The sequence below is a fragment of the Martes martes genome, assembly GCF_963455335.1.
Source record: "Martes martes genome assembly, chromosome: 7".
Taxonomy (NCBI): Eukaryota; Metazoa; Chordata; class Mammalia; order Carnivora; family Mustelidae; genus Martes; species Martes martes.
Window position 1 is genome coordinate 104011990 of NC_137894.1, and position 22791 is coordinate 104034780.

General features: G+C 38.2%; 2 protein-coding genes across 2 annotated transcripts; one reads left to right on the forward strand and one right to left on the reverse strand.

Moving 5' to 3' along the window:
- Positions 1-2173: 2173 nt before the first annotated feature.
- On the forward strand, positions 2174-8297 carry TOMM20L (translocase of outer mitochondrial membrane 20 like; the record flags this gene model as incomplete). Its single annotated transcript, XM_080807335.1, has 5 exons — positions 2174-2309; positions 2439-2482; positions 3324-3405; positions 7136-7278; positions 8244-8297. 5 exons carry the CDS (start codon positions 2174-2176, stop codon positions 8295-8297), a joined length of 459 nt encoding a protein of 152 aa, XP_080663461.1.
- A 72-nt stretch (positions 8298-8369) lies between these two features.
- On the reverse strand, positions 8370-22539 carry TIMM9 (translocase of inner mitochondrial membrane 9). The gene is made up of 5 exons (XM_080807339.1): positions 22408-22539; positions 19992-20075; positions 10578-10642; positions 10101-10196; positions 8370-8893 (listed from the first exon to the last, which is right to left on the reverse strand). Exons 3-5 carry the CDS (start codon positions 10614-10616, stop codon positions 8759-8761), a joined length of 270 nt encoding a protein of 89 aa, XP_080663465.1. The 5' UTR covers positions 10617-10642; positions 19992-20075; positions 22408-22539; the 3' UTR covers positions 8370-8758.
- Positions 22540-22791: the final 252 nt, after the last annotated feature.

The window sequence follows — 22791 nt, forward strand, 5'->3', positions numbered from 1 at the left end:
TGTCATTAGACATTAGGGAAATGCAAGGTAAAACTACAACGAAAATCTATTACAGGCCTACTAAAATGCTAAAATTAAGGCTGCCAACCAAATGTGCGTGGGTGACTATATGAAGTAATTGGAAGTCTCATATACTGTTGGTGGGAATGCAAAATCTATAATCATTTTGGAAAAATTAAACATACTCATACCGTATGACCCAAAGAAACTTTTGGGATGGTGGATATTGTTACCATCTTGATTTTGGCGATGGTTTTATAGAGGTATACATGTCAAAATGTATCAACCCGTGCATTTTAAATACATACAACTTATTGTATACCAATTATACCTCAATAAAGCTGTCTGGAAGAGAGAGCTAACATCCAGCATGGGACCATGATTTTGGGACAATTATTAATGCTATCTCAGTGTGGAAAATGACCAAAGCATTATAGGAATTCTGATGCCCCAATTAGCAAGAATGGTGCCTACATTTAAGAAAAATCTATCTTAACCATAGAAATTTTGGTTGAATTTTTTCAATTATTTGCCCATATGGTCTCTGTGACAATTTCAACTGTAGTAATCTGTTTATTTCTAACTGCTGTAATAATTCTCCTACCTTTATAGGTCGCTATTTACTCTGTACTTGAACACCCAGCTAGTCCCCACAGTTTCCCTGGCCCCAACCCTTTCCATGTACCTCAGGGATTAACTATGAGTTTAGAGAAGTTGAGGGTGGGAAGGAGGTCTGGTAGAGTGGTTTTATCAGACGATAAGAGCAACTAGCCTAGAAAAAGATCATTTGGAGCTGGGCTAAGCCCATTACCAAGATTCTGAACCAAAAACCACTCCCAGATCACAGGGACACTGGATGTGCTGAAGCTGTCCTCTCTTCTGTTCATGATTACAATTGGGTTTTGACACTAGACCAAGTTCCCAAATAGAAGACTGAGTGAGGAAGGGACATACAGTACTCAAGAAAACAATGATATGTAACTTATACCTGTTAACTCCTAAATTGTGAGGGCCTGGGGCTGCTCTGGGCCCCAACGGAAATCAAGCAGTAATGAGCACCTTGTTAGCACACACGAGTAATATCAGTAAATTGTAAAGACCAGTTGAGTAGCCTAATAAAAAAAAGAAATTATTTAGTACTTTAGGTCCTTACTTAGCTTACGCCTTTTCTATGGCTCAGCAGAAAAATCAAAACTCGGGGCGCCTCGGTGGCTCAGTCGTTAAGCATCTGCCTTCCGGTAGGGTCATGATGCTGGGGTCCTGGGATCCAGCCCCGTATGGCGTTCCCTGCTGGGCGGGAAGCCTGCTTCTTCCTCTCCCACTCCCTCTGCTTGTGTTCCCTCTCCCGCCCTGTCAATTAAATAAATAAAATCTTAAAAAAAAAAAGAAAGAAAAATCAAAACTCTGTATTTGAGGTCAGTCATACCTCCATTCTTCCTGCTATGTCTGAATAAATTGGCAAATATTAGAAACGCATCCAGGCTAGTAAGCATCATGGGTCTCTCAGAGTTGATTTTGCTCTGGGACCTTTGGCTGTCAGGCCCAAGCCAACAAATTCACTCCTCCCGCCCCGGGGCTAATATTTACTGCTTCCAAATTCTTCTTTCCTCCCGCTATTGAGCTACGGTGGTTGGGGACTTCGGGTGAGTGGGTTCTTCTCAGGCGACACGGCAGACCAGGTTGGGGAGCACGGGCTAGCAGTGTTCAGGTGCTCTGTGGGCAGAGCTGCGAGCTAGGAGAAGACCCAAGTGAAGTGATGAGTCAACTTCGGTTGGCAGGAGAGGGAACGGACTCAACGGAGGACCCAGTTCCCGCTAACCAGATTCCTGACCCTGGGATTTGCCCGGATGGGTGTCGTGGGCACAGGGAGAGGAGCGCGTTTGGGTAAAGGGTTCAGAATTTGGAGTGCGACCGACCTGGTTCGAACAGAGCTCTGCGACTCGGTTGCCGTGAGACCTCGTCCACATGCCCTCTCGGACCCTCGGTTTCCTCCTCGCTCGGCGGGCCGCGGGACTGGGCGTCGACGCGCGGCTCCGCACGCCTGCGGCCGGGCGCACGGGAAGCCTCGAGGCTCGCATGGGCGCCGCGCCGAAGCCCCCTGCCGGCCGGCAGGCCGGCGCCCCGCGCTCGCCGGCCCGCGCCCAACGCTCGGCCCCTAGACGTCCGCAGCCGGATGCCCAGCGTCCGCACCGTCCTCGGCCTCCTGGCGGCTCTGGCGGCCTGCGGCGCCGTCGCCTTCCTGGGCTACTGTGTTTACTTCGACCGGAAGCGGCGTGGCGACCCCGCGTTCAGGCGCCGCCTGCGGGACAGTGAGTGAGACCGCGGCGGCAGCGGCGGGCCGGGTGGGCGGAGGGCGGGCCCACGGGCCGAGGGCTCTGCGGGGCGCACGCGGGCGTCGGGATGGCTCCCGAGCGGCGGGTGCCACGTTGTGTTTGCAGAAAGAAGAGCCCAGCAGCGGAAGGCTGAGGGACCGGGCGCCCAGGTGAGGTGCTTAGCGACGCCGAGACGGGGCGTTATAGTGAGTGACCTCCCGCTGGGTCTCGGGGTCTCCGAGCAGGCATTTCCCACTGCCTCTCTGCGCACCCGCGCCCCGCTTACGTTCGGCCTAGGTGTAATTTTTATCGTGCGCTTACAAAAGGAAGGGAAAGAAGAAGCAGTTGGAGTTAGGAAAAGGCTCATCCCTTTTTAAAAAGAGAATTCTTGGGGACAGCAAACACAAAACACAAAAACCCTCCAGCTATAACAGACCGAACCTGAAGTGACAGGCCAGGGAGTTGAAATTTTGGGTCAAGGATTGTCCAACCTACCTACCTTTAAAGACCAGCCCTGGGCATGGTACCAATGATGACAGCATCCTGTGACTCTGGTCACCTTCCTGAACCAGGTTGAAGCAAACCACAGCATGCTTCTGAACACCACCAACTGCCCTGCCAACCCTTCGCCATGCCCTTTGCCAAATCAGCCAACACTGTTAATACCCTAGGCAAGAAAACAATTTTGCAACCTACAAAACTAGGTATGTTGTAGTTAATTACACAGGGATTTCTTGGGTGTGTACTTAGGAAGTTGGGTAAAATACAGATGAGAGCTATTACAAGCATCTCAACTTAATTCAATATGCCATGGATTTTTTTTAATTGTCTGAAATTATAATTCCATCTTACGAAGTTTTAAATATTATAAAGAACAACTGTGTTTATAATACCTTGGATTTAGAGATTAGGTTCAAGATATGCTTTTTAAATAAAAATTAAATAATTTTGATGAATAACCTTATACCTTACATGCATTATTCATTGTTAAATATTTTGTTTATCTTTTAGTTGTGGGATCCAGCAAAGAATGAAAAATTGCAAGAACTTTTTTTGCAAGAGATACGAATGGGACAACTTTGGTTATCCAGAGGTGAGAATGTAAATACTCTTTTGTAAGCAGTTACTTATGATAATATATGTTAAAAAAATATTTGATTGGTATTAGTATGTCAAAAAACTTGGGAGTACCTGGGAGGCTCACTCAGTTAAGCCTTCTGACTCTTGATTTCGGCTCAGGTATGATCTCAGTGTTGTGAGATTGAGCCCCATGTCTGGCTCCTAGCTGAGTGTGGAGCCTGCTTAAAATTCTCTCTCTCCCTCTGCCCCTACTCACCCCCCACTCTCTCTCTCAAAGGAAAAAGCAAACAAACTAACCAACCTAGATGTGTTAACCAACTTGCTTTAAAGAGATTTTTTTCACTTGATCATACTTTTCATCTCACCATATTATATACATAGCATTCAGGTTTCTTTCTTGGGAATGGGCACATGGAGAAGCAAAGCCAAATGCAGTAACACTTCATTTATTTTCAGGTAAAATTCTAAGTAAATGACTTTTCCAAGTGACTAAGTGTTTTATGAATTAAAACTTTAAAAAAAAATTGAACTGTTTTATAAAAATTTTCCTGCATTCTTAGAGTATTCTTAACACAATAATTACTTATTTTTGATGATGAAATCATTATAAATGACCATTCTTGTACTGTGTCTGATGTAGTAATGAAGGAGCTACCTTGGAGCTATCTTGGACTTAATGGCCATAAACTGTATTTTGAATTATAATTTATCCCCACCTAATTCCACATAGTTTTGAGAAGGCTTCACAATATCATTAGGTAAAATGGTGGTATAAATAACATAATAATAATAATGTAAATAATAAATTTATAAATATAAATAATAAATAATATAAATATCTTGTAAATGCTGTATGTAATAATCATGTCTTTGTTCTGGTGTTAAACCTGGAAAGGAAAATAATTTGTTTTCAGACTTCTTTTGTAAGGGATGAATCATGTTGCTGGATAAATAAGCATGATACCCATTTATGTATCTTTTTTCAAGTGTTGCAGATTTCCTCTCATCACAGTGCCTGTAGCTGTTCTTGCTTTTTTGTATTTTTTAAAAAGATTTTTTCACCCTGCATTTAAGAGGCAGCATCCTCCAGAATTTATGAAAAACAAAGTCAGGATCCTGGACAATTCATAGCAATACTTGATGCTTAATGCTTAATGCCATGATAAAGGTTTTGAGAAACTTAATACTTAATGCTTAATGCCATGATAAAGGTTTTGAGAAACGAGTAGTCATTGCACATTAATCGTTATAATTTGAAGTTTTAGTATTTTATTTAATACTAATCTTTTCTTTGGGGAAGTTTTATAAATAGGCTAAAATATCTTAAAAATGACAAAATTAGTTAGAAATTACTTAAATGATATAAACAGGAATGATTTTATACAAGGTAGTAAAGGTGTCAGTAATTTTTAAAACTCTCTTGGTTATTACAATACACTGTTTGAGAACAAGTGCTCTAATGCAATAAATTTTCACCTAGTTTTCTGTAATCCTTTCAATTTTCTCCACTCCTCTTTGCCACATCCCCGATTTTCATTACTTTGCTGTCAAGTAGTATAGTCCTATAGCCATCTCAATTGTGGTTATGTCTCCATAGGACCATATAGCCAATAATTTTGATTGAAATTTCTAATTAGCTGATTTGATTGAATTTTGGTTGGTGGACTTACTTGATCAAATTGATTATTGTTTTTGTGTTACATTAGCTCTATCAACTTGAGAGGAGGCACTATATTTTTTTATTTATTTGAGAGAGAGAGAATGGGAGGACATGAGCAGTGGGGAGGGTCAGAAGATGAAGCAGACCCCCCACTGAGCAAGGAGCCCGATGTGTGGCTCAGTGCCAAGGTGCTGAGATCATGACCTGAGCTGAAGGCAGACGCTTAACCAACTGAGCCACCCAGGCGCCGCGACAGGAGGCACCATCTTTATCTTTCTTTAATAGTATTTTGATCTAATGTGTCATCTCCATAAAACTGTAATTTTACTAATTTAAAATAAACCTTTTAGGGCCACCTGAGGGCCACCTGGGTGACTCAGTCAGTTGTGTCTGACTTCTGGTTTCAGCTCAGGTCATGATCTCAGGATAGTGAACTGGAACCCTGCATCAGGCTCTATGCTCAGCAGAGAGTCTGCTTGAGATTTTCTCTCTCCCTCTGCCCTCTACCCCCTGGCTTGCAGTCTCTCTCTAAAATAAATAAATTTTTAATAAAATAAACCTATTAGGAAAACACTTGTATAGTATTTCATCTAAGAAATGTCCTTCTGATGGTTTTTCAGTTTAAACTTAATACAAATTTGGGAAGCAGTATTTTCTGTCCATCATGCACTTTTCCCTTCAGATGACCACGTATTTGAACCAATCAATAGGAAATTATGTAACACCTGAAGAGTGGCAGCACACTGTGGTCTCAAGGTTCAGAAAATTAGGTTCAATTATTAATTGGCATTAATTAGTTTTGAAAATTTAAATCATGTCACTGATCTTTGCATCTGTTTCCTGGAATGAAGCAGCAAGACTAAGTGATTCCATGTTATTATTTAGACAGAAATTCTATGATTAATTTCCATACTATTTAAATTTTCATTCTTTATAGCCAATTATCCTAAAATTCATCTTAAAACTGCTTAGAAATCAAAGTTCATAAGTCTATCTTCCCCTAGCTATGTAATTTGTGTTACACCAAACCCTGTTTCAAACTCTTTGATAACAAAATCTATTTTTTAAAAAGTCTCATTTAGCAAGAACATCAGGTGTTTCCTTCATATTTCATCAATCACACAGGTAGAGTTAAAGGTAACCTACCTCCGGGGCACCTGGGTGGCTCAGTGAGTTAAAGCCTCTGCCTTCAGCTCAGGTCACGGTCCCAGGGTCCTGGGATCTGAGCCCCGCATCGGGCTCTCTGCTCAACAGGGAGCCTGCTTCCCCCCTCTCTCTCTGCCTGCCTCTCTGCCTACTTGTGATCTCTGTCAAATAAATAAATAAAATCTTTAAAAAAAAAAAAAAAGGTAATCTATCTCCTATCAGTAACAGAAGACAACCTTTAAAAAACACCCCTGGTCTTGCAAACACACATTGTAGAATACAAACATTTCTAAATCAAGAGTGCACTTTTATTTTTTTATTTTTAATTTTTTATTTATTATTATTTTTTATAAACATGTGATGTATTTTTATCTCCAGGGGTACAGGTCTGTGAATCGCCAGGTTTACACACTTCACAGCAATCACCATAGCATATATCCTCCCCAATGTCCATAACCCCACTCCCCTCTCCCGACCCCCCTCCCCCTAGCAACCCTCAGTTTGTTTTGTGAGATTAAGAGTCACTTATGGTTTGTCTCCCTCCCGATCCCATCTTGTTTCATTTATTCTTCTCCTACCCCTCTAACCCCCCATGTTGCATCTCCACTTCCTCATATCAGGGAGATCTTGTGATAGTTGTCTTTCTCCAATTGACTTATTTCACTAAGCATGATACCCTCTAGTTCCGTAAGAGTGCACTTTTTAATAGTAATTTGGGTCACAACATTATTCATCTTGCAGCTTGATCACAGTGAATCTAATAGGCAGCTCAACATTTTCCCCATTTATAATCTTTACTCTTTTTAGGATATGTAACCCATAGTTTGACACTTTTTTTTTTTTCCATTTTAACACTTGGTGCTTTCTTGGTAATCTGTGGAATGTTTATTTGGAAGAACGTTAATATTTTGCTTTGAACCTTTTCCATCTGTTTCAGGAGAGTGTCAGTTGGGGGTTGAACATCTCAGCACTGCCCTTTTAGTGTGTGGACAACCACAGGAACTTCTGAAGGTTTTCAAACACACACTCCCTCCTCAGGTATTTGAGATGCTGTTGCACAAAATTCCCCTTATTTGCCAGGTGAGCACGTACTTAATTGTCTTTCCTAAATGCACACAGTAAATAACCATGTTAGGCTTGATTACATAAAAATAGCAAAGTTTGTATATGGATGGGAGCATTAAATGAATAAAATTTCTGAATTTTTGGTTGCTTTTCTTGCCTTATGATGAAACAAGCTTATTTTTTCATGTTCCTTTAACTACAGTGGATTGTGTATTTTGAGTCTTACAGATGTTTCAACATTTCAACTTTAAAGGTAGCACTGTTATTTTTTTGTCTTTGTACCTTTAAAGACCTAATGATTACTGGCTGTAGTGTCAACAGAGGCCTGTAAGTTAAATGGTATGTTAGTTAAATGATGCAATAGCTTAAAAATAAGATGTAATTCAGAAAACCATTAATTTATCAAAGCAGAGTAATACTTTTGGCTTCAAATATGACAAAACATAAAAATCACTTTGGTAATGGAAACATATAGGCTAATTTAAATTAGTGTTCTCTTAAGTGCAACTTTAGATTGGTACCAAATGAAATCCACTCATAAGCCAATTTACTAGTGGGTATTAGTCTACTTAACCTTTACCAAATTTCTTGGTATATTTATGCATCAACTAGAATTTCCTGCAGATGCTTGGATTTGTTTTATGATTCATTTTGCCATAAGACACTACTTTAACTTCGGTTCACTTTTTATTGCACTGATCACATGTCATGGCTGAGAATACACTGTATAACATTGGACTGACTCAGAATCATTCATGTTGGACTCAGCTTTTGAACAAAACACAAAACAGTCTCCACTACAGCATATTAGTCAACTCTTACACATTCCCAAGGTGGTCTCAGATGGGATGTTTCCTGTACACATATGAAAAATATGGCTAGGATACGTATGTATAATGCCCACCCTGACACAATAAGGGAGGCAAGAAATGATCGTGTGTTGAAATGATTAGCAAGTAACTATTTTATGTATTTACCAGCAATTTGAGGCAGACATGAATGAACAGGAATACCTGGAGGATGATCGTGATTGAAAAACATTTCAACGTACCCACAGTCCAGTCAGAATACTATGGTACTATATATATATATAGTATAAACAACTGTTCAGTGATATTTCCATTTATTTTACTTTTAGTAATAAAAAACTGTTTCTATCTCATACATGATTGAACACATATTTTGCTTTAAAATTAACAGTCAAAATTGAAGAAACAATGGTTTATTTTTCTAATGAAATTACCAAGCTGCTGAATCTTAAGGCCTCAACAAGTGTTGCATCTTATTATTTTCATTGAACAATAAGACCTTCTATATTGATTATTCTCAGTAAACAGCAATTTTGTTTCTCCAGTTGTTTCCATTTGCCAAAGTCATGACTGACAGTTTAATAGGGTGGCTACTGCTTTCCTGGCATTCTATCAAGATGAATCCTCATTTCCATCACAACCACTGCTTCCAATCTTTCATCAAAAGTCCATCCATCAGGACTTCTCTATCGTGGTTGGCCAAGAAGTCCTGCTTTGGCTGCCAGGGCTTCATTCTGCTGAATATGATACTCCTGAAATCTCATGGATATTCTCTGTGTCATTTTTAAATATTTCTGTAAGCAGTGTTCGGAACAGGTGGTCTAGAAATAGAGAAGATCCAAGAAGCAACACAGAAATGTTAATTTTTAAAAGGTGCACATATTCTAAATGAACAACCACGGGGTACTTTTCTTTGAATATATAAGAACTAAATGGTATGAATGAGTAGCAAGTGATCATAACTTTCAATTGTTAGTTTTATCCATTTACAAGAATTAATATATACTGAATGTCTATCAGTTTGTAAGCACTAAAAACAATGGTATGTCCTGATTTTTCCATCCCTCATTCTGATTGTTAAAACGTAGGCCCAGGAGTAAGTCTGTTCCTTTTAAATGAGAAACTCCATTCTGCACATTCTTAAATTTCAACATTTCTTTTTAATGAGAATTACACTTTAATGAGAATATTATACTTTAACGAGAATATTTTAAGCTTTGTCACTTATTTAACAAGGACTTGTTGATTGCCGGTTATATGTTCTTGGCATGAATGATGATCAACATCTGACACTGGAGGAAGTTTATGTCACTTTTAGCCAATATAAATGTTTTGATGAGGATATCAAAAATTAAGATTTCTCATAGGATTGAGTTTGCGGAGTCCACCTATGCAATATGAGCCACCATATTCAAGCTCTGCTTTTTCCAAAATTAACAAGAGTTGTCAGGGTCAGACAGAAGAGCCGTTATCAAGATTCTCTAGCCAGGCCATCTTGACTGAAAGCTAATTAGTAAGAATCTCTGCTATGGAACAGTAATTCAGCAAGCCCTAGGCATCTTATTTAAAAAAAAAATAAAAATAAAAAAAGGTGGGGAGGCGCCTGGGTGGCTCAGTCCGTTAAGTGTCTGCCTTCAGCTCAGGTCATGATCCCGGGGTCCTGGGATCGAGCCCTACATCGGGCTCCCTGTTCAGTAGGGAGTCTGCTTCTCCCTCTCCCTCTGCTTGTTCTCTCTCTGAAAAATAAATAAAATCTTTTAAAAAATTAAAAAAAAAATTCTGCCATGCTACAGTGTGTGTATATATATATATATATATATATATGAAAGACTATCATATTAAATTTGGGATCATTAAATTCAATGCCATGGGTCCCAGACTGCTTCAGTTCCTCTGAGCAATGGAACATATTAAGCAACCCAAATTCCTGTAGTAACTAGGAACAAGGGAAATAGTTAGAGGCATCCCATTTCTATTTTCTATGACAAACTTGGAGAATTTTTAGTGGGCTGGGCACAATTTTCATACCTCTTCAGGTTTCACTTCTCTTGTTGTGAAGTCTTTAACACAATCCAAAAAGCAGGTTTCTGTAAGTTTATTGTAGGTTCCAAGAAACTCCTTAAACTACAAATAAATCAGAACATTCTTTAATATTCGGTTTTTTAAAACAAACATGTTTTGAAACTTTAATTACTGGTGTTTTATATCTGAGGAAAATACCCTGTAATACTTGAAATCAACAGTTACTCTCACTAACTTAAATGGGCATAAACAGACATGTATGGTATGATCTACCAAAAGATAGTCCAGTTTTCTAGTTGAATATTTATTTGTTCCTGGATATCTGTCAAATTATTTGAAAAATAAATGTTTCATATCACTTAAAATCCATTTCTAGAAATGAAATATGAAGTTATTTTGTGAGATCACTAACTAACATGGTTGCACCCAGTTATGCCTTCAATTTTTTTGCAAAATTCTTTTTTGTTAATTGTAATACCTTACCTGTTTTATCTGATCAGATTCTGGTATTTGTGCAGCCATATTCTAAAGGTATGTTTATTAGTCACCTGATTTAAAGATTAAGAAAAAGTTTGTCAGTCTGTGAACAAATATTTTTAGGCTAGCTAAAGAGTTAGGTAATTAAAACAAGAACAGTTTATGAAAAGAACTGAAACAAAGTTTACCTGAAATTATTGCTCTCATTTTATAAATTTCTAATGGAGTATATAATTATATCCCCCTCCCTCCACAATACCCCAGGTCCTTAATGGCAATGAAGAACCCTACCATTTACAGAATTAGATTTTTTAATGCTGGCTAGTGGACCCAAAAGCCCCTGCTATCCAAATCTCCAGTTTTAAAACAGCTTGCTGTGTTACCTTGCAAGGTTACTTCTTAAAGCCTCGTTCCTAGTAGAGTTTTAAAGGAAACCAAGAGATCTCTGGTGTCTTCCTGCAAGTACTTAATCTTAACTATTCCACTGGTTGCTAATGTAACTTTGACCTCTGATGATAATAATGATTCTTTTACTATCTCTACATAAATACAAAGTTTCTATTAATTGTTAAAAAACATCATCCACATGGAACACCTGCATGGCTCAGTCCATTAAGCTCAGACTTGTGATTCTGGCTCAGATCATGATCTCATGATCTCATGGCACTGTGGGATCAGGCCCTACATGGAGCTCCATGCTCAGCAGGGAGTCTGCTTAAGATTCTCTCTCCCTCTACCCCTCCTTGGCCCACCCTAACACATGTACTCTCTTTCAAAACAAAACAAAACAAAACAAAACAAAAGGAAAAGACATTAATAGTAAAGTACTATAAAAACATCTGCATATAAGTGGACCAGTGTAGTTCAAACCTGTGCTATTGTTCAAGGGTCAACTGCCTATGTTTTTTCCATATAAAATACCTGAAAAATACCAACAGTTAACCGAAGGTCACAATTTTTCAAGTATTGCTGTGTTGTTATAAAATACCACCAACCAGGGGCGCCTGGGTGGCTCAGTGGGTTAAAGCCTCTCTGCCTTTGGCTCAGGTCATGATCCCAGGGTCCTGGGATGAAGCCCCGCATCAGGCTTTCTGCTCGGCAAGCAGTCTGCTTCCCCTGCTCTCTCTGCCTGCCTCTCTGCTTACTTGTGATACCTCTCTGTCAAATAAATAAATAAAATCTTAAAAAACAAAAAAACCCCACCACCAACCAGTCAAAGAGACAGAAGAGTCCATATTATACAATGCAGTTTAGGACTTGTGCTTCTGGAAGGATGGAGCAAGAGATGTGTTTTTCCCTATCCTTCAAACTAAGTACAACTAAAAACCCTGGACATGACATATAAAACAAACACAAGACTCTAAAAGGTGGAGAAAAGAAAGTATATTGGCCAGGGCCTTTGGGACCTGAGAAACAAAACAGTGGGGAATTTCTCTCTTTTTTGTTTCCTCTATCACAGAGTTGGAGCTGAAGAAGCCAGCAATCTGCAAATGCCAATGGGCACAGTCAAAACTCCCCATCTCCCCAAAGCTGGCCCTCTCTAGCCAAAGGGCCAGGAAAGGGGAAGCCTGTAAGATAGAAAACTTTTAAACAAAAACTGTATACTCCAGGGGCAAACAAAAACACTGTGGCTTGCATCCCCCATCCACCACATCACCATAAGCCAACTGAGGAGCCTAGATTTCCACCCTCACTAAGCGGTAATGAGGCACTTAGTCCCCCAAACTTCACAGAAGGGAGATTAGGAAGCAAGAACTTTCATCCTTACTGGGCTTTAATGACGGCTCCCCAACAAGTGTCAGTGGAAACAACACGAGGAACCTGGACTTCTACCTCAATGGCAGTAATGAGGTACCCTTCTCTCTCCCCTCTGGGCTGTATCAAAGGAGGCCTCTTTGAGATTCAAGGCTTGCATTACTGTCCCATGTTAATTAGCTCATTGTACCGTCTTCCAGTGTCAGTGGAGACCATGTGGGGAGCAGTAATGAGGCACTCTAGTCCCTCCGAGCCAGGGTGATACCAGTGGAGGCCTGCTGGAGAGCCATAACTCCTACCCTTGCCCAGCAGTACCGAGGAGCACACCACCTCCATACACCTTAAGTGACAGAGTCAGGGCCCCTGCACTTCTTTCCTACATCTAGTAGTAATGAGGCAGCATGCCCCCTCCCCTACTTCTGCTAATGGAGCAGTGGCAAAAGGAGCCGGCTAGAGAAGAAGGTTTACCAAGATCTAGAGCCTCATAATACAGTATGCAAAATGTCTAAGTTACATAAAAAAATTGGTCATCATACCACAAGCTAAGAAAATCTCAAACTGAATGAAAAAAAGACTATATATATCCAATACTGAGATGCCAGATTCAGAATTATCTGACAATGATTTTAAAATGGTTATTATAAAAAATACCACAATGAGCAGTTATGAATAGGCCTGAAACAAACACAATATTATAAGAACCAAATGGAAATCTTAAGAAGTGAAAAATAACCAAAACAAACTGAACAGAATGAAGCAGAATGAAGGATAGAGGAAGTAGTCAGCAAACCAGAGGATAGAAAAGAGAATTAACCAATCTGAATAACAGAAAACTATAATGAAAAAAAAAAAGGAACAGAGTACCAGGACCCTATATGAATGTAACAAAAGATCAAACAGTTGTTTCAACAGAGTCCTGGAAGAAGAGAAAAGAGCAGGGATGTAAAAGTACTAGAAGAAATGATGGCTAAAAACTTCCCAAATTTGGCAAAAAAGATAAATTTATATAGATCCAAGAGAAGCTGAATGAGTGCCAGAGTATAAACACAAAGGAATCTATATCAACATACAGCACAGCCAAGCATCTAAAAAACTAAAGACAAAAATTTTGAGGGTAGCAAGTGAAAAAGTGACATCTTACATATAGGGGAAAACAATTAGGATGACATTAGTCAACCCAGTGCCTGTATCTAGAAAAAATACACTTCAGGAATGAAGGGGAAATCAAGACATTTTCAAATGGAGGAAACTAGAATTTGTTGTCACCTGACCTATCCTTAAAGAAGAATTAAGTTCTAAACAGAAAGGAAACGATAATAGGAGACTTAGAACATCAAGGAGGAGGAAAAACAGAGTAATAAAAAATATGAATAAGTACAATACACTTTTCTTCTGAAGTGTCCTAAACTGTTTGACAGTTCAAGCAAAAATTATAAAACTGTCTAAGGTCAATTTAAATGTATATTAGTAAATATGGTAAAGGCAAAGGGAGGTAGGTGTATCACTGAAACTGGTGCTGACACCATTAGACCGTAATCAGGTATGTAAATATCATGTAGTACCTACAGCAATCATTAAAAAGGATATATAAGGAGACATACTCAAAAATACTATATAGATAAATCAAAATGAAATGTCAACATATATTCATGTAATCCACAGAAAGGCAAGAAAAAGAGAAAAACAGAAGAGAAAATAAAAAAATAGCAAATTTAAACCCTGGGGTCCCTGGGTGGCTCTGTCAGTTGAGTGCCTGCCTTTGGCTCAGGTCGTGATCTCGGGGTCCTGGGATCAAGCCCCACACTGGGCTCCCTGCTCAGCGGGGTGCCTGCTTCTCCCTCTCGTTTTACCCCAGCTCTGGGCTCACGTGTACTCTCTCTCTCTCATAAGTATATAAAAATCTTCAAAAAAATTTAAGCCTTAGTAAACAATTACACTAAATATAAGTGGTCTCAATAATCATTTAAAAGAGACTGGTAGAATGGATTAAAAAACATTGCCAATTATATGCTGTCTCTAAGAAATTTACTTCAAATATAATGATACAGGTTGAAAATAAAAGGATAGAAAAAAATCTGTCATGCAAACATTCAAAAGAAAATAGTGGATATATTAATATCAGACAAAGTAGCCTTCAGAGCAAAGGAAATTATAAGACAGAAAGGGACTTTAAGGATTAATCTACCAAGAAAACAGAGCAATCCTAAATGTGTATGCACCAAACAAGAGAGTGGCAAAATACAGAGTAAAACTTAAAGGAAAAAGAGAAGGATATAGTTGGGGACTTCAACTTTCCTCTTTCAACAATCAACAGAACTAGACAGAAAATTTACAAGGATATATCAACCCACAATCCACATTTATAAAACATTTTACCTAACAGTACAGAATACATATTTTTATCAAGTGCCCATGGAGCACAGACCTGGATAAACCATATATCCTGGGCCATAAAACTAGACTCAACAAATTTAAAAGAATTGAAATTATACAGAATGTCTTCTCTGATCACAACAGAATCAAACTGGAAATCAGTAACGAAAAGATAACAGGAAAATCTCCAAACACTTGGGAAATACATTACTTCTAAATAATCCATGGGTCAAAGAGGAAATCTCAAAGAAAAAAAAATCATTGAACTGAATGAGACTGCAAATACAACACATCAAAATTTGTGGGACACAGTTTAATCTGAGCCAAGAGGAAAACTGACAAATAAATGCATATAATTGAGAAAAGTTAAGGTCTCAAATCCACACTCTAAACTTTCACTTCAAGAACCTAGAAAAAGAACAGAATAAACCCAAAGCATGTAGAAGGAAGGAAATAATAAAGAGCAGAAGTTAATGAAAATGAAAACAAGTGCAACAAAAGTCAGTAAAACAAGCTGGTTCTTTGAGAAGATTATAACAGACAAATCTCTAGCAAGAGTAATAAAAAAAGAAATCACATTATCATTATAAGGAATGAAACAGGATATATTACCATAGACCCTACAGACATCAAAAGGATAATAGCACAACAAACGACTCCATATATAGAAATCTAACAACTTATTCATGAGTTTATTATTATCTAAATATCAAAACCATAATACACAAAAGAAAATTACAGAAAAATATCCTCATAAAACAGACATAAAAATCCTTGACAAAATAATAGCAAATGTAATTCAGCAATATATAAAAATAATTATACGCATTAAGTAAGTGGAGTTTACTCCAGAGCAGAGTTTACTCCAAGACTGGTTCAGTATTTGGAGAAAAATCACGAGATCCTATCAATTGATGCAGAAAGAGATTTGACAAATTCAACACCCATTCATGATAAGAACTCTCTAAAAAAAATAAAGAAACGAGAACTTGATAATGACTTGATAACTTGATAATGAGCATCTACAAAAAACTATAATTAATGGTGAAAGACTAAATATTTTCCCCTAAGACTGTGAGCAAGGCAGGGTATCTGCTCTTACCACTCTTAATAATACTGCTGAAGTTCTACCCAGTGCAGTAAAGCAAGAAAAGGAAGTAAGGAAGTAAGACATACAGACTGTTATGGAAGAAAATAAAATTGACAAAATAAAATGACTTAATTGTGAAAAAGAAAATCCCAAGGGATCTACAAAGAAACTTAGAACTAATAAGTTCAGGAAAGTCACAGGATACAAGATAAACATGCAAAAATCAATTTCTGTCTCTATGTACTTGGCAGTAAACACTCGGACAATGAAAAGTACACCATTAAAAATCACTTAAGAAACAGACCTGTACCCCTCGGGCTAATAATACATTATATGTTAATAAAAAATAAAAAATTTAAAAAAACAAAAAAACCCGGTCACTTAAGAAAAACTTAGGGGTAAACCAAACAAAGTATGTACAAGACTTGTAAGCTGAGAACTACAAAATACTGATGAAAAAAAAATCAAAGACCTAAATAAATGGAGAGACATACTGTGTTCATGGATTGGAAAATTCAACATAGTATAGATGTCCATTTCCTGAAAATTAACATAGACAGGCTTAATGCAATTCCTATCAAGGTCCCAAGAAGGTTTCTTATAAATATAGATGAGATTATTTTAAAATTTTTATTAGAAAGTAAAGAGACTAAAATAGCTAAATTAAAAAAAATTTAACAAAATGGGAGAAATACATCTATCTGATTTTAAGACTTATTACACAGCTACAGTAATCAGTATCATGTGTTATGGTGGAGTAGCAGACACACAGACCAATGGAACAGAACAAAGAGCCCAGAATTAGAGTCACACAAATATGCCCAACTGATTTTTAGTAAAGGGGCAAAAGCAATGAAGTGAAGGATATAGACTTTTCAACAACTGGTACTAGAACAACTATACATCCAAAAGAAAAAATTTAACCTCAAACTAAGTCTCTTATTTATATATGGCTTATATAAAAATTAACTCAAGATGGATCATGAACTTAAATGTAAAACATAAAATTATTACAATTTATAGTGACAACCCCAAATGCTCGTGAGTATGTGGAAAAACTGGATCACTCAGATATTCCTAGTAGTAATTCCTATTCCAGCAAACAGTTGGGCAGTGTCTTAGAAAATTAAACATACAACTACCATATGACCCAGTAACTGTATTCCTTGGCATTTATCACAGAGAAATGAAAACCCATGGTCACACAAAATCCTGTACCTGAATGTATATGGAAACTTTCTTTGTAACAGTCAAAAACTGGAAACAACCCAAATGTTCCTCAGTAGGTGAATGGTTAAACTGGTACACCAGTACCATGGAGTTACTTCTCAGCAATAAAAAGGAATGAGTTACTGATGCACAAAAACTGGACAAATCCCTAGAGAATTATGCTGAGTGAAAAAAGCCAATTCGAAAAGGTTATACACTATATAATTTATATTAACATTCATGAAATGACAAAATTAAAGAAATGGAGAATATTAGTGATTGCCAGGGGTTAAGGAGGGGATAGATATAGGTAGGAGGGAAGGGAGTATTGCTATAAAAAGGCAAAATGAAAGACTTCTATAATGGACACATTCTATATCTTGACTGTATCATCAACATCTGGGTTGTGATACTGTGTGATGTTTTGTAATATGTTACCATTGTGGAAAACTGAGTAAAGGGGCACAAGGTGTGTCTGCATTTTCCCCTACTACTGGATGGAATTTATAACAATCTCAAAAAGTTTAATATTAAAAAAAATGAAGTTGTCCAGCTGTCTAATACCTGCTAAAGAGTAAGATTCAGTGGGCAGTGTACTAAGTTTTAGCAAATGCTCTGGACTAGAGTTCTTTTGGCTTCTCACTCAGAAAACAGCCTGAAAAGATACAAGAACTGGTAAGATAACTTTTGTCAAAATAGGTGTTAAATGAAACACTGTTTTGTGGGAACTTAAAAATATATATAAGGGCAATTACCCTAAAGATACAAATGCAGTGATCTGAAGGGGCACCTGCACCCCAATGTTTACAGCAGCAATGTCGACAATAGCTAAACTATGGAAACAGCCTAGATGTCCATCGACAGATGAGTGGAAAAAGATGTGGTGTATATATATACAATGGAATACTATGCAGACATCAAAAGAAATGAAATCTTGCCATCTGCAACGACGTGGATTGAACTAGAGAGCATTATGCTAAGCAAAATAAGTCAATTAGAGAAAGGTAATTATCATATGATCTCACTGGAATTTAAGAAACAAGGCAGAGGATCAGAGGGGAAGAGAGGGAAAAAAACAAGACAAGACCAGAGATGGAGACAAACCACAGGAGATTCTTAATCATAGGAAACAAACTGAGGGTTGCTAGGGGGAAAGGGGTGGAGGGATGTAACTGGGTGACGGACATTGGGGAGGGTATGTGTTGTAATGAGCACTGGGTATTATATAAGACTGATGAATCAGAGTCCTGTACCCCTGAAACAAATAATACATTATATGTTAATTAGCTGAATTTAAATAAGTAAAAATAAAATAAATACAAGGGCAATAAAACACACATTACAGAACAATAAGCCTCTAAGTGAAATGACAGAAGTTCATCCGTAAGATCATGAACCTTTTGAATTGTTGAATTGTATAGCACATTCACTGTACTTCAGGACACTGGTGTTTCTACACCTGACACCAAAACCAAAAACGGATCTGATTTTCTTACTTATAAGAACCTTAGAAATTTGCATATTCACTGATTGTGATGTCAAAATATTCTTTTTCCTATTCCTATCCTTTTATTTCTTCAGGTTAAAAATCATATATAATCACTTTTTAACTGGACTTCAGAAAGGTGGAAGGTATGAAATCTTTAATGTTAAGTTTCAGAGCTGGTCAAACTGTGTTGACTCTACCCCACTTGCCCCTTGGTATACAATTCATGGTGACAAATGATGGTTGTTATTGGGAAGTCTTTGACAACACATAGATGAGGAGTGCCCTAAATGTTCTTGGTGTGAATCTTATTTAAAAATTGTTTTCTTGGGGGAGGGGCGCCTGGTGGCTCAGTCAGTTGAGTGTTGGGACTCTTGGTTTGGGCTCAGGTTGTCATCTCGGAGTCATGATATTGAGCCCTCTATCTGGCTCCATGCTAAGCATAGAGTATGCTTCAGATTCTCTCTCTCTCTCTGCCTCTATCCCCGCTTGTGTGCATGCTCTCCCTCTCTCTCAAATAAATGGATAAATAAAATCTCTAAAAAAATAATTATTTTCTCAGTTATTATTTTTAATATACGGTCATTAACAGTATATATCACTTCCTTTAAAGTTTATCATATTATGAGTAATCTATTTCTTTAGAATTGGAAAATAAAAGAGAAATAGTTCTATTCAATACCCCTATGTTAACATTATGATTTTCTTTTCTCTAGTCATTCAATTATACATATGTATTTTTTCAATTATCTTCCCAGACCTATAACTGAACTAAGAGCTAACAGTCAGTTTTCTCAAGCGCGCCTAGGTCTCCAAAACTCTTCTCTGCAGTCGACAATATCAAGATTATGGTATACTTAATTATAGGTACTTATCCCTAGAAAATTCTGGAGATGATTGAGGGAATGATTTTCATTTTTAGTTGCTAGTTTGGGGTCTTCCAAGTCTTGAGGCATTCTATTTTAGTTATTTAATACTAAACTGTGCTGACTGACAAAGTCCAACAGCCACACAAACCACCTGATGGTGAAAACAGGTAGAAGCAATGTGGCTTCTTTGAATCAGTCCTAGTTTTCAGTTATTAAAGCAAATGTTTGTTACTGTGGAAACAAATATCCTATCAGAGGTTACCTTATGGTTATATCTGTGAAACCTGCAGAGGGAAGGAAGGGATAAGAAAGTTTCTAGAATCTCTGGCTTAGGTCTTGAGAATGCTAACAATGCTAAGTTATTTTTCTGTCAAACAAAATATATAATAAAACTAGGGAACTTAAGAGTAAAGAGAAATCAGGGCGCCTGGGTGGCTCAGTGGGTTAAGCCACTGCTTTTGGCTCAGGTCATGATCCCAGGGTCCTGGGATTGAGCCCCGCATCGGGCTCTCTGCTCAGCAGGGAGCCTGTTTTGTCCTCTCTCTCTGCCTACTTGTGATCTCTGTCAAATAAATAAATAAAATCTTTAAAAGAAAAAAAAAGAGTAAAGAGAAATCTTATCAGCCATCAATTCAAACCTTTTCTGATGCATGAGTTTCCTTCTGTTCGGAAAATTAGTTGTCCAACCTTTGCCTGAATGTCTCCAATGACTGATTTCTTACCTGAAAAATGAGGGGATTACAATATGACTGCTGAGGCCTCTTCAAGCTCTAAGTCTGTTTGATTAAATCTAAACTTCTGTTGGCTAAATTGTTTTCAATAAGTGAAATTAGTTTCCTCAATCTATTCTGAGGTTACAATTCCTTAGCATATGTGTTATATGTATTAATAAGTACTTAACATCCCAATCTTTCCAGGTAGTATGTTCAGGTAAACACACAAGGACAAACAATTCCCAGAAATTTCTAAAAACAAAACAAAACAACCAAAGGACTAGGATGTCAGGGGAGATGTCCTCTATTTCTTTTTTGGATCATATGCAGATTTGTACCATGTCTGGAGCAAAATTTCTAATTCTGTTCAAACTTAGTTTACAATAAGTGATTCTTCTGATGTCCTGGGCCATTATCACAACAACTGACCCTAGTCTCTGCATGACTGGTACTGAAAATTGGTAGTCTTGTGATTCAGGCAAGGATCATGAATGAATGGTAAAACTACTGGGTGAAAGGTAGTTGGGGAACAGGATATATCCATGGTCGCAAAGTATCTCCATAGGTTACTTATCACCAAAGGAAAACAGTCCCTTCACATTGGAAAGATCTGGCAGTCCCCACAATAACCAATAAAGATACAGTATTGACTATGTAGTATTCTTGCCAAAAATGTTTGATCTGATTCTGATCCTGAGGGAATAACTAGAAAAATCCACAATGTGGGACAATTTGTAAGACAACTACTAGTCTTTTTAAAAAGTTAAAGTCATAAAGAAAAGGGGTAGAAGGCTGTTCTAGATTAAATGACTAAAGAGTCATGACAACCAAACAATGTGTGAACTTTGGACCTTGAACCAAAAAAAAAATGTTTCTGAGTTAAAAATAAAACATTTTTGGGATAACTGGAGAAATCTGAAAGTTACCTTATTAGGTGTGATAATCTTATTGTGGCTATGTAATAGACTGGTCTTAAGGAAATACATGCTGAAGAAATTAGGGCTAAAGGTCATGTCTGAAGCTTACTTGCAAACCCCTCAGCAAAAAAAAGTCTATCTATTTACATATGTATGTATGGAGATATGAGAGTGGCAAAGAGGAAGTAAATAAAGATGTTAACAACACAAAAGAAATGTAAGAAAATTTTGTGAGCCATATTTTTTGTTTCAGTGCTATCATTGTCTTTGACAGTTCAGATGTCTAAATTGATCTGAACTTGTCTGATCAATACAAAAATGGGGCTCTGCCATATATCCCTTTGGTTTAGAGTTGCAGCAGGTTTAGTAAGTTATGTCTGATTAACTGGCAACCCCAACTCAGCGAACTACTAACCAGGCAAAAAATACTTTTGAAAGATTATTGCTTTGGGGTTTAAAGCACGGCTTCCAGGCCTGAAAGGTGAGCCTATGAGCACTGGACTAGATGGGGGCAAGATTACTTGGGTTTTAACCCCAAGTCTGATATGAAAGGGGTTTGTAAGATCCAAATCAAATAATTTATTCAAGTCATTTTAATACACTTCTTTGCCTACCCTCACACCTTAGAGATACAGAGGGAAGGTCATTTTTTCTTTCATATTTAAGTTTCAGCTACAAAATAAGGGAGTTAAGTCATCTTCAAAGTCTCTGACATTGTTATCTTTTAACTCACTTACATTATAAAACAAATTGTGAACAAACAGGTACCTAAGAGCCCCATAACGAAGACAGAACTGTAACTGGCATAAGAAATAATGACAAAAAATTACAGAAATGTATCAAGAATAATCAAAAGGTTCTCCAAAGCGGAGCCCCTAAGGTCCCTTTTAATTCAAAGATTTTTTTTTCTATGAAAATAGATGAGATGCAGAAATAAACTATTTAACTTTTACAGCAGATTACTTTTTTTTGCTTTAATTTTTAAAAAACCTTTCGTAATGCGTAAAGGGAAACGTCTAAATAGTGTGTCCTCAAAAATTAGCGAATAAGGTTAGGGGTGCGGGATCATGATATTCTGTTTAGAGAAGATTTTTCAGTTAAAGGAGGGTCTCCTGTCCGTCAGCTCAAGGTCACTGCGTGGATGCTTTAAATTTAACTCTGTTCCAAAACAAGACCCCGACTCCCGAAACCCGGATTGGGGGTGGCTCAGAGTTTCAAATTCCGACCCTCGCCCCAGTGATATGGTCCCCGGGCAGCGCCCAAACCCGCTCTGGGGACGCCCTGCCAGCCTCGGCACCCCCCACCCCCCAAGTCCCACGTACACGCGGCGGCCTCCTCCAGAGATCCCGCCACCTTCCCCAGAGTAGCCTGGTGCCCTCCGCCTGGGAACCCGAGATTCTAAGGGCAGAGAAAAGAGACCATACTTGAGCACAGGCTCTCGCATCCGACACCAGTGCGAGGTTGGGGGCTGCGCTGCCAGTCGATTCTAGGGGCGGAGGGTCTGGGTCAGGGAGGGCGCCGCAGTCGCTGGATGGGAGAGAACACGTGGGAGAGGCGATGTCAAATAGCCCTTAGACTTTAAGACGCGGATTCGTTACAAAGCAGGGAACTCTGGAGGAAAAGCCGCTATCTCCAGTGAATTCTAAAATTCTCTACGGATTAAGTTTTGTAATTGTATACTTACTCAGTGCTTTCTATTCCTGACTTCCACACCAACAACTACCCGAATCTGTCGAGAGTTTTTGTAAAACTAATTTACTTAATCCCAGGTCCCTAACGGTCTCCAGGAGCTGCACTGTAAACAGTCC